Consider the following 12,180-nt stretch of genomic DNA (forward strand, 5'->3'; position numbering starts at 1 on the left):
TTCCCTTAGCACAACAGACTAAAAAACAAGGGGGTCTCTGAACTCAAACCCCAACTTTAAATCCCCAAGCCTGTGTTTCCCATTTATTAACTCGTTGCATATGGTTTGCATACAAACGCCGGCTGCTGTCGGCGTCCCGAGTGCTGTAAATAAAATAAGACGACAGCAACTGCAGCAGCAAATGTCGCCGGGGGCTTTCGCTTTTCCATGGCAACCCTGACAACTCTGGTCGCCTGGGCCGCACAAAAGTATGCTGCACTTTTTGTGCACTTTTGAATTTTCTGTGTGATTTTCCTGCTGACAAACGCTCGACCATTTGGGAAAATGCTGTCGGGGAAAAAAGAATAAATTTATTTCTGGGCGCTCCTAGGGACTTCAACTAGAACTGCATTGCTATTGACTTCTTGTTTGTACCCTCTGTTAAAAAACAGTGTTAACCAAAAATTAAATAAATGGTTTAAAAATAAATAAATAAACAAAAATTTAAGATAGCCACATATTCATTCATGTTCATATTTTTTTTTAATTTGACCTTTAAACGTTTGATATTAAAACGAGGGTATTTTCTATTTCACCTAAATGATTTGAAAAAATTGTTTTTTTTTTTCATTTTTGCGTTTCCATTATTGTCCCGGTTTATCACATTTAATTTTTCAAACGTATTCCTGTTGCCTCTAGATTTATGCGGCAATTCCGCTGGCAGCTCGTTCTACTTGTTGAAACAATGGTCGCCGATGAAGAAAGTTGTTCCTTTTGCATACACTCGGTTGATTGAATTATGTTTTATTAATAAATAAGTGTTTAAAGAGTTAAATATTTACAGACTTATGTGACTAAGTGGTGGCCTGCCTCTGTGTGGGTCTTCATTGTTAACCCATAATAGTTTCTATAAACGCAAAGATAGGAAACTTAAACAATACAAATCAAAACTGGCCTAGTTAAGCTACTAAGAATTATAACAATCAAAGTACGACATCGTTTTTGAAAAATTATTTACAATTTTAGAAGAATTCACAATTTGTATTTATTTCTTCTAGACCCGTTTTGGTGTGTTTAAATCTATGTTAACCTGTTTTTAGATAAACCTTACTGCCATCTGGACGTATATAGTACTCGTTAACTCCCTGCGAGTTGGTAACATAGATATTTTTGTCGTCTTCGTAGTGGGGCTTTTGATTTTGATTGCTTCCGTAACGATTATCGCTGATGTAGTTTGCATTGGGGTAGTTGTAATGGGGTCTTTCATTTGTGGGATTTTCAAAGCGAACCTTGTTTCCTGGCATATACTCTCCGTGGTTCAGGGAATTGAAGCCACCCTCCAATCGGTAGTGGTTGTGGGGTCTATGCTCATCGCTAACCACTAAGCGATCCTCCTTGGGCTCTCCAATCTCATTGTACTCATAGGTGGGAGCATAAGTGGGTCGATTGAGGATCTTGCCCTTGCGAATGTGCTGTTCATAGTGATCCGGGAAGATAACACGAGCTCCTCGCTGCGGAGGAGCTGCATCATCGTAAACTGCATTTGGGGCAGGGCTGTCATCCTTAAAGGATTGTTCGTTATATTGTGCCTCTCGAATGCGCAGGATCTGAGCCTGCTGCCTCCGGATTTCTTCTTCCCGAAGTTGCTCCCTGCGAACTTCCTCTTCTCGAAGTTGTTCCTCTCGGAACTGTTGTTCCTTGATTTGCTCGTCTCGGAAGAGTTCTTCTTTGATTTGTTGTTCCCTGATCTGCTCCTCTAGGATTCTTGCCTCTCTCAATTCAGCTTCTCTGAACTGTTCCTCCTCTCTTATCCTTTCCTCTTCCAGCCTCTGCTCGTCCAGGTGCTCGTTGGTATCCCTAAACACAATCCTCTTTCCTCTGCGCTTATCCACGCCCAAGTCAGATTGTGAGAGGCCATTGGGAAGGACAACTTTCCATCCATCCATGAACGATAATTCCTTGCCACGCCGAACACTTTCAGATGGTTCATCGCGATCTACCGGAAATTTCAGTTTTCGTTGGGCAGCATCGCGATTAAACTCCCGGATAACATCCGCTGGCGTGGCATCCGGAAATCGGACAGATCCTTCTTCGACTTGTTCCTCGCTTTGAATGTCCTTAAAGTTAACCACCCGACCTTCTCCTTCATCTTCGGGAAACTGCAGGACTCCAATGAGTTCTGTGTGCGCCTTGGCGGCTTCCTCCTCTTCATCATCCTGAAACTTCACCAGCTGACTCGTTTGGGTGTCCAGGTTGTCCTCTTCGTCATGGAAGTCTTCATCCAAGTCTATGCTCCTTCGCCTTCTCCTCCTCTGGTACTCGACTCCATTTAGGTATTCGGATAGCACCTGGGTGAAAAAGCTTCCGATTCCGCTGGTTATATCCGTGGAGGGACGCTTAGTGGGTCGCGGTGCGGGTCGTGGGGTGGTGTAACTCTGACCTCCACCACCTCCTGTCAAAGCTGAGAGAATGCTAAGCAAGGAGCCCGAATCGCCTTCTGCTTGCTGGGAGGCCACTGGCTTTTCCTCTGGCTCGCTGAAGAACTTGAAAAATCCGCCGCGATGATTGTTTAAATAGTGAATGATTTCCATCTGTGGATAAAGAAGATTTTCATGAATTAAAATAACGACAATGTTATCCAAAGTAAAAATATACAATATAAAATTACTCACATCATTTTTGGGACACTTTACGTAGGTCTGAATGCAACTTTTCTCTCCACCACTCAAACCAAGAAGGGCAGCTCTTCCATAAATAAGAGCAGGTGATGCCACTGGAAATCCAGCAAGGAAACTGCATTAAAAGGTAAATGAAATTTGTCATTATATCTTTACATTTCCAATTTACAAATTAATAGCATTGACAAGAGTTATAAGTTAACTTAATATATGCATACTCTACAATCAGTAGGAATGGTATAAAAGTAACTAAATACAATCTGACAGAAAATGTATGTTCCCATTATCTTAAAGCCTAGCTAGATGTTTAGTAGCTGTGTCCATTCCACAATGATGGCTACCCTAGAATCGGTCGATGTGCATGAAAATTTCACCCCTTAAGCTTCTCCTATAAGTTACACAAGTAATGCAACTCCATCTGCCCTTTGGACTCTCTCTAGGCCGCTTATAAAACTTAATTGACTCGAAGCCAAGAATTTGCCAAAGCCAAAACAATTTCAATTTACAATGGGTACTATCGCAACCCCCATCCCAGTTCCCATTCTCCGCAGAAAATCCCCACCAGACGTAGCTCATTTAATGGAACAATCAATATGGTCTGCAAGGCAGTAATGAAGTCTAATCCCATTTAACGCTGCACCACAGAACCAAGATGCCCCCATCTGCCTCAAAATGCAAATTTAATAATATTTACTCACAACTAAAGCCCCTGCAAAATGGGGACCAGCCCATTCCATTCCACTGAAAACAAATTGTACCATAATTGCAAAAAAGGTAAAAAGATGTAACATTAAATGATAAAAAATACTATAACAAAGTGATACTATATTTGATATTATATGCAAATATTTTGTTTTAAAGAGAGAGCAAACTATTCAAGTAAAAAAGTTCCAAAAATATATTAAACATTTTAATATAAAATTATAAATTTATTTTTAAATAAAAATGTTTAAGCTGACGGACTAATTTTGGGCATTACACTTGCCTCTTATGAAAAGTAAATAAGAATTTAGGAAATATTATGTGTTAATATTATAATATTGCTTATTTTTCTCAGTGCAATCAGACTATTCTCCCACCCTTTTGATATACTCACTTGGTTATGGCCGGGGATGTAACGAATCCGGGCAATTGGCCACGTAACGTTTGACCGGCAATCATCTGGCAGAGCACCTTGGGCACGCACTGCAAATCGTCGTTGCGAGCGATGTTCTCCAGTGCCCTAATGAGCTGTGTGTTGGGCGGTCGACTTCCTCCCAGCCCCCCGGATTGCTGCCCTGCTCCTCCTTGTGCGCCGGCGAAAGCGCCGAGGAGACTGCCTAATGGGCTGGACGACTGCGTGGACGCGGAGGGGGAGCCACCGCCGCCCAGGAGGAGATTCGTAAATTGCGGTGCGTACAGCGAGGCCAGGGTGGCCAATCCGCCGCCCACTCCGCCGCCGGAGCCACCGACACCCGGTGACTGAGTGGCAGGACGATAGTTGAACTGCTGCTGCGGCTGCTGGAAGTGCTGGGACTGCGGTGGTGGTATCTCGCCAATTTGGTACTCGTAGTAATTGTGTCCCGGCCTGGGCCGCTGGGGTAGTCCGGCCCCAGGAACTCCTGCTCCTCCATTCTGGGGGTTGTACTGATAGTTTCCAAACTGCGTCTGAATCTGCACAAATAAAAATAATGGTTGAGTTTGGAAGCCTAATATTATATACATTTTCGCATATGTAGTTCCTTATTAAAAACTATAAACTATACTCAAAATGCTTATTTTCCATTTATTATATTTCTTATATATGATTTATCGACGGTGTACCTGGTTTGGGTTCTGTATTTGTGTCTGCTGTGGGTTTGGCCGCTTCGAATAATTATCGAAGTTGTTTGCATAATTAGACGAGCCTGGAGGTGGCGCTCCACCTGCTCCTCCTGATCCCCCTGCTCCCCCACGATTTGGCTTGATGTCTTGGCGTTGGTACAGCGGTCGCTGCTTTGGCTGCTGGGGCACGAAATTGGAAGTTTGCTCGGCCGCATAGCTGGGCGGTGGGTAATCATGGCTATCATAGGAGATTTTGTGCGCGGCGGTGGTGGGCGGTGGTGGAAGCGAGGGCGGTGGCCTTGTGGGGCGTCGATACGAGGGGGCGGGGCTTTCATCGAAGACGTAGCCAGGTCGCTTTAGATAAACATCCTCCACATGGCCAGGATGCGGCTGCTGGTGGTTTTGCTGGTGACTTCCCACCAGCAGGGAAGATTGCACGGTATAGGCCTGATCGTCTTGGGCTGGCTGCTCACGTTGATATTGAATTATGGAAGGCGGAGTGGGTGTGTAGCGGTAGTTCTGCTGGGTGTACGGATCCAGGTAGCTAACTACCGGCGTTGTGGGCAGCGGTGTGCTCTGAAACACCGAGTGCGACTCCTGGGGAAAGGAGAACTGCTTGTCCAATGCCACCTGCTGTCCCAGAGAACTGGGAATTTCGTGCTTGTAGTTCGGTTCCAAATAGCTCGGAGGATAACGGGTGTAACCAGACTGGGGCATCACGTCGGAGGGCGTGAAGTCCAGCATTTGAGAGGGTCTAAATCCTCCGCCCGTTGTCACTCTGGCTGAAGTTTCAGGAAAACTCTGACCAACTGAAGCTTCTTCTGAGGGAAAGAAGTTTTTCAGTTTCACGGATATCTGTTCGTCCTCACTGGGGGAAAAAAGTTATGAGTATTTAAATTGTGATATAGTAGTAGTGTAACTAAAAAAATATAGCCCAGATATATAAATAAATCTATAAATATTTTGTATTATTTATTTATTTATTTATTTATCTTCATGATCTAAAACCATAAGCTTTCTATAATTTTATAGTTTTTGGAATAAGGATTACTTGTTATAATAATTAGTTATACAAAGTAAGGACACGAAAAATCTCTACAACAGAGGCTTAGGGATATTTGCATAATCAAGAGAGCTCAATCAACTTACCCGTTGCCATTTCTTATGCACGACACGTCGAGGACTAATGCGATAATTAGAATTGCAATTTTGCATTGCACACTTCGCGGCTCCCATAGCAATTGCATTTTGCTGGTGGAGTTTGAGGAAAATGTGGAAAATGCCGCTGCTCACGTCAGCGATTCATAAGCTCAAGCCAAACTGTCTTCGCACGTCGCCTAAAGCGGGAAAATGGAATGGTGGAAAACATCATAAAAACTTGCTGTCAAACTCAAACTACAAAAGAATTCGCACAATTTCCGACGACTTGTGCTCGACATTTTTTTGCTACATTTGCACATAAATTTATAGATTTACCACCCACTGTTACCCCACGGGAATGCACATTTGCATTCATATTAATGCAATTCTCACGTGCTATCCGCCGAAAGGAGTTCTCCCTGCCGACGACATTTGTTTAATTCTGTTTTTTATGATTGCGCCGTGTTTATGCAACCGCACGACCGCCAGAAATAATCGGATACCATCATCTTCAGTCCCGGCGAACCATGCAAAATTATTCGGATTATTGTCAAGTTTTATTTGGCGGGACGCTGACAGGCCCTAAAAGTTTAATGCCCACAGCGATTTGGTTTCTTTTTATACTCGGGTTCTATTAGGACAAGTGTCTAGAGTGCATATAGCCAAGTTCTAAATAGTCTGGTTGGGAATATACTCATAGTCATGATTGGTCTTTGTTCGTTAATATTTGTTCATATAAAAATATAAGTTATGGACTTGGAAATAAGAAAGTTCGAATTCAACTGTATTCATATTAAAAAATTAGCCATATAAATGATTTAGTTAAAGCTGGGCCTAAATGTTTATAAATTATTTATTACTAGTCGAGTTTAAAAAAGCCATGCTAAAATATTAAAACTAATCACTTATACTAATAGACTTCCATTCTTATTGTTATATCGTTTTTACAAATCAGATTTTATTAATCAGTGAAAGTGTGTCTTATGTTCTTGAGCAAACCTTTTTTCAATATCTTCTCTTTCTTATTGATTTCTTTGGTTTTTGGCACACACTTATTGATTTGGGGGTCTTAACTCTTTTTGTCTTCTGCAAACCATAAATTTCACCATAAAATATGCACAGTTTGTCGCGTTGTTCAGTGCGTCATTTAGCGCTCTTCGATTTCCATTTGCATTTAAAGGGAGTCAAGGTTGTTTTACCAGATTTGTGTGTGTGAACGGAAATGTAAAGCACTTTTAAAAGATGACACACAGAAAATTTCGAAAATATTTGGTTAAAGTCTCACTGTGTTCGCAGCATCTGTGCCGAGTTAAAAATATATTATTTATGTTTGTGCTTGTGCGATATAAAAACAACTCCTATGCCAAATGTCTTGTTGAATATAAAATTTAAATTCCTTGCAATTGCAAACGGAGACGGGCAACAGACTTTTCCAGCAGTAATTGCAGCCAAAAATTTTATGATGCCATCCGGAGGGGAAAGATATGGCGGGGATATTCGGGGAAGTACCAGAAAACTGCATTTGCCGCTGGCTGGCGCCAGAGGGCGCTGCACTAAACCAAAAGACAGCAGACGGCAATGGAAGTTTACAACAAGAAATGGCAGCTAATATTAGAAGGGGCGGCTGACTGCAGCAGGTGCAAGGATCACAAAATGCACATCGATGGGGGGAGGGGGGAGTGGCCAAGTGGGGGAAGGACACCGACAACGACACTCAAACGAGAAGGCGGCGACACGAAAGGACACTTTACGCTCGAGATGCGTTCCAAATTGTGCGGGCAAAGACGAACACGGATACGGATGCGGATATGGCGTACGTGTTGTGAATTCTTTGGGGAAGTATCCCCTGCTTGTCAAATTACATAATCCACTCAACACGCCTCCCTGCTCCAACGCCCACCAATTAGCTTTAATGTCCAAGGCGTGCTGAGGTTCGAATTGAGTCTTATTGAAGGACTCGCACAGACAAAAAATTAAATCAGAATGGGGAAGTTAATATTTTTGGAAGCTTCGGCCAGATTGAAGTTTTTAGGGCGACACACAGTTGAAGCTTTAAAATATCGTATTACTATTACACTAGTTAATTTGTTTTTGTTTTTATTTGATCCACTTCACAAATAAATTCAATAGAAATAACTCTTTTAAATGAGCTCAATTAAATATTGGCTTATATTTTTAAATATGAGATTTATTTTGATTTAAACCACTTTATTGTGCACCCAATGAGACACCGATTTTTGTAATGCCATTTTTGCGCAATTCTTCGCTGCTTCCACCCCAATCGACAACTTTCTTTTCGCTCTTCCTGGCTGGCTGAACTCGAAAATTGCCAGGTGCGTTTCTAGGCACAAATGCTATGCTTTGTTTGGTTTTTGAATTGCTACATTTGACGAGTAGTTTATTTAGGGGCCCGGCTTTTGATTTCGATTTGCACACTTTCGGTTTCGATTTTCGCCGTGGGTTTTTTCCCAAACTTACTCACTGCACTTTTGTGTTCGCCGCCGCTTCTTTTTCTCCGCGTGTCTCAAACGAAACTGAAAGCGAAATGCGATTCGAAACTGGTTAAGTTTTGAGCTAAAGCTACGCAACAGAGGACGTAAGCGTTGTAAAACTAAAGCTAAAAGCCAAGCGCGCAGACGATTCGACGACGACGTCTTTCCGGCTTTAAGTTCGGCGATCGTTTGACACGCGACGCCGGCGCAGAAAAGCCACCAAGCCATTTCTCTACAGATATGTATATCCGAAGTCTTATGGCCTGGAGGAGAGAGAGCTCCACTACCACTCGACTTGGCCAGGTGGATAAGCGTTAACGGGGAGTACAAAGAAGCTCGACCAGTTGGGTCTCTTTGAAGGTCAATGGTTTAAAGTTAAAATGCTAAACGAAGTTTTGGGCTTTTCCAACAAAGTATACATTTAAAATATGAATTTTAGGTGTGTTTCTCACTAAAGAAGTTCCAATTAGGATTAGATTAGATTAGGAGTTTTTACGGCACATAAGCTATTTTATTTAATACTCTCATTAATAACAAATAATCTAAAAGTATATTTTAGGATCGAATAAGAACTTTTTAAAACTACTAAGTATTTTTAAGCTTTATAACCATAAATACATTCTTGCAACATGGCTAACGAACTACTTAAACTATTACACTAACCAAAACGATTTCTCAGTACTTAACTCTGAGCAGATCATTCAACTCGCTTACACACAGCGTTATCAATTACAATTACATCTGCAGTGCGCTGCTTAATTGGCGCATTTGTTACACTTTTCGAGTGAGAAATGATTGACCAACGAGGCAGTTGGCCAGCCAAATGGCTTAATTATAATGGGCCAAAAGACGGGAGGCGACCAGCAAATTGTCGGCCAGTCTGAGTGAAAGTTGGGGCAGCAAACCAGCTAACAAGCCCCAACAGCCAAACTGAACCCAACTGAAACCGAAACTGACTCGAGTTGAGTAATTTTCTGCTCTAGTCCCCCCAAAAGTGGCTTTCTTTTCCCCATCCCAGCTGTTGGTAATAATAATTTACACGTTTTTTATCGCTGCTGAGGTAACCCAGCATCCACTGGCTGTTATTGGGACAGATTTGGCGGTCAAACGAAAGCAAAACCAAATATCATCCAAAGATCGTGGGCTGTTCCCCGAACTGAATCCCAAATGGCTCACAATCTGTGCCAATGTCTGTCATTCAACCCGGTTCGCTTTTTTGTTTTTCGCCAGTCTCGCAATTTGTTTACATTTCGGCCGAGTTATGCAAAAAGCTCGAACTGCCTTCTTCGGGTCATGATTGATGAATGAATGGCAAGTCGGCGAATTTTTATATCCGCCTGTGGGAGTATCTGGGTGTGCTGGCCGACCATGAAAGGTCGTTGATGAGTCGTCAATTTGGTTTCCAACTCACGTTACTGTGGCAAAGCCCAAGACGTCAATCATAGATGCGAGCTTGGTCAAAATAAAAATGCCGAAAAAAGGTTGTTTGCTTTGTAGTTGATGATATCAAAAGTTTTTTTTTTAATTATAAGTAATTATAATTAATTATAATTATTCATAATAAGCTTATTAAAGCGGTAAAAAGTCCAATCGAGTTACCAAACCTTTTTTAAGGCAAACGTTTTTTAAAAGTAAGTTCTGCGAAATAACATTTTTTAGGGACCGCCAAACAGAAATTTGGTCATGTTTAAAAATTTTACAAATTTTATATTTCGTAAAGAAAAATATTTATTATTAATATTCATTTTATTAAGTATACAATTTTAATTTACTGCATTTTTGGCTCATTAGTGGTTTTTGAAATAAAACTATCATGATATGGCTAATAAAAAGAAATCTAAATGTAATAAGTGTCATAATATGTTAAATATATGTGACATATCAAATAAACCATAAAAGCAAGTACGCTATAAATAATAATATTATAAAAATTTAAAATATTTTACGCATTATAATTTTTAATAATAATAACTATACTTTTGCCAAATTTTAAAGTGCACGGACGAGTATAATCGTGATAGTATGAAAAAAGGTTTTACTGACCCATCATCTCACGTGAGCTAACTTATATACATGCATATTTCCCGGCTTGGTAAAGAGGCTTAAATGGAAAGTCGGTCCTCTGTATTTAATCAAAGGGCTCCTGGCTGCAGGTTTATGTACAGAGGTTGTTGAAATTATTATGAAATGCCTGTTGGCATGCAGGAAACCAACTTTGCGCGCAGTTCGAGCCATATCCCCACCGTGCTGGGTCCTAGACAAATGACCACTTATCAACGTGTAATGAAATATGGTGCATCTGCTGCCATAAAAGACGGCCCGGCCCCAGTTGGCGCCTTTGTCCTTGGCTGGTCAGCCTTTTGTCCTGCGCTGGCATGTCGTATGAATTATGTTGATGGCCCCCACACATCCCTGCCCAGCATCGTGCGGGTCTCTCATTTATTACATTTTGGCTTTTTGACAGATTGCTAAGCGTAGTAAGCGTTTCCGCACTAATTTCCGTGTCCTGCAACTATTCGTTGTCTGGTCGGGTTCATGCACTCAAAACAAATTTGTCAGACCATCTAAAAAAAATTCGAGTCTCCTTATTTAAACGTGGAAAAATACTTGATTTCTATTTTAAAGATTAATTATTCCACCATTTTATATGGCATACAAAATTATATTCTCAAATGAAATACGCATTTTTTTCCACAGTGTAACGGGTCAGTATTAAAAGCCAAAAGCAAATTACTCATCACATCAACGGTCAGCAAGGAAGGGTCTGCTGTTCTGGTTGCTTTTTATTATGTATGCCATGTACAGGGGTTTTAATAAATCGTTTGCTACCATCTAGCATCTACCTACTCGTCTCTCGCTTGACATCCTTTTAGCTTGGATATCCTGGCTCCCTGGGTTTTTATTAGTTTGTCAATAAAGTGCCAAAAGACGTTGATTATGATCGTCATATATTGCCGCTCTTATGAGTTATCCAGCTGAGGGCCTGAAGGCCAGTTGTGCTCATACCAATTTCCAGATACATATGATGATGTCCTTCCATTCGCCATACTTCTTAAATGTTTCCTCCACATCTTTGAGATACTATTCCTTCTGTTTTCTGCTTTTCCATGTCTAGCTCCGACTTAGCAAATATCACAGTGCCTAAAACAACAAGCCAACTTCTCTATTACTGGCTTAAGCACAGATTTTTAATAAACTTTATGATATTTATAATCAATGCTAATGGAAAAGGGAAAACATACATGTGTAACTAAAATATATGGCAAATTGGAAAATATGCCCTAGGCCTAATTTAAACATATTATTGATAAAATATGAAATATTGATTATTTATTTCCCATTTACTTATACTCGAAACCCATTCCAAGCTAAGCTTTGAAACAAGTGAAAATATGTGTGGTAGAATTCACATGTTTCCAGCAAGTTAAAGTGGTATGGGAATTACATTGCAGACAAACGAGACAAGTTTCTTACATTTGTGTGCATGTTCCATGAGCCACTTATCCGCATTCAAACCTGTAGCTCCTTGCGAAAAAGGGAAGGATTTGTCCTTCGTGTGCACTACGTATGAATTTTTAATGCATTTTTGCTGGCCGTATGTTTCGCACAACGTGGGTTAAGCTACTCTATGTCTGGGAGAGTTTCTCCCTTAATGAAATTAACTTTTTCTTCCTTCCACTAAAATGTGAAATAAGCAGATGCCTTACACTCCCAATGAGTTTTATTTATAATTGAATTACTTTTAAGTGGCTTTCAAGTGGCAAATAGTTAAGCAGGATACAATTTAATTAAAACGTATGAAAACATTATGCTAGGGTAAAGAAAACTAATTTGAAGGGGTTAATGTTCTGGGATGGTAAAAAAAATCATGTACATACATAAAATTAACTTAAATCAGTTAACCACCGTACTTACAATATAATACAGCGAATAAGTTAATATTCAGCATTTCTTCCTCAAAACCGCAGCCAGTCAATTATGTTTAATTCGCGGCAAATTGACAATTGTAAAGCACAAATATGCATTTGGCTTTAAATTATTTTAATAATCAATTTGGTTTGTGGTACATTTTTCGATAGGTCTCGTCC

At 40.6% G+C, this 12,180-nt stretch overlaps 1 protein-coding gene across 2 annotated transcripts; it reads right to left on the reverse strand.

The window, feature by feature from the left end:
* Positions 1-587: 587 nt before the first annotated feature.
* On the reverse strand, positions 588-8,269 carry LOC117141464. Of its 2 annotated transcripts, none has more exons than XM_033304925.1 (6): positions 8,083-8,269; positions 5,610-5,797; positions 4,461-5,328; positions 3,754-4,310; positions 2,652-2,772; positions 588-2,570 (listed from the first exon to the last, which is right to left on the reverse strand). In XM_033304925.1, the coding sequence occupies exons 2-6, from the start codon at positions 5,705-5,707 to the stop codon at positions 1,065-1,067; spliced, it is 3,150 nt and encodes a 1,049-aa protein (XP_033160816.1). In that variant the 5' UTR covers positions 5,708-5,797; positions 8,083-8,269; the 3' UTR covers positions 588-1,064. The 2 variants fall into 2 exon arrangements, with proteins under 2 accessions (XP_033160816.1, XP_033160815.1); XM_033304924.1 differs by having other exon boundaries at positions 8,079-8,269.
* Between the last annotated feature and the right edge of the window lie 3,911 nt (positions 8,270-12,180).

Source organism: Drosophila mauritiana, chromosome 3L, assembly GCF_004382145.1.
Source record: "Drosophila mauritiana strain mau12 chromosome 3L, ASM438214v1, whole genome shotgun sequence".
In the NCBI taxonomy this organism is placed as follows: Eukaryota; Metazoa; Arthropoda; class Insecta; order Diptera; family Drosophilidae; genus Drosophila; species Drosophila mauritiana.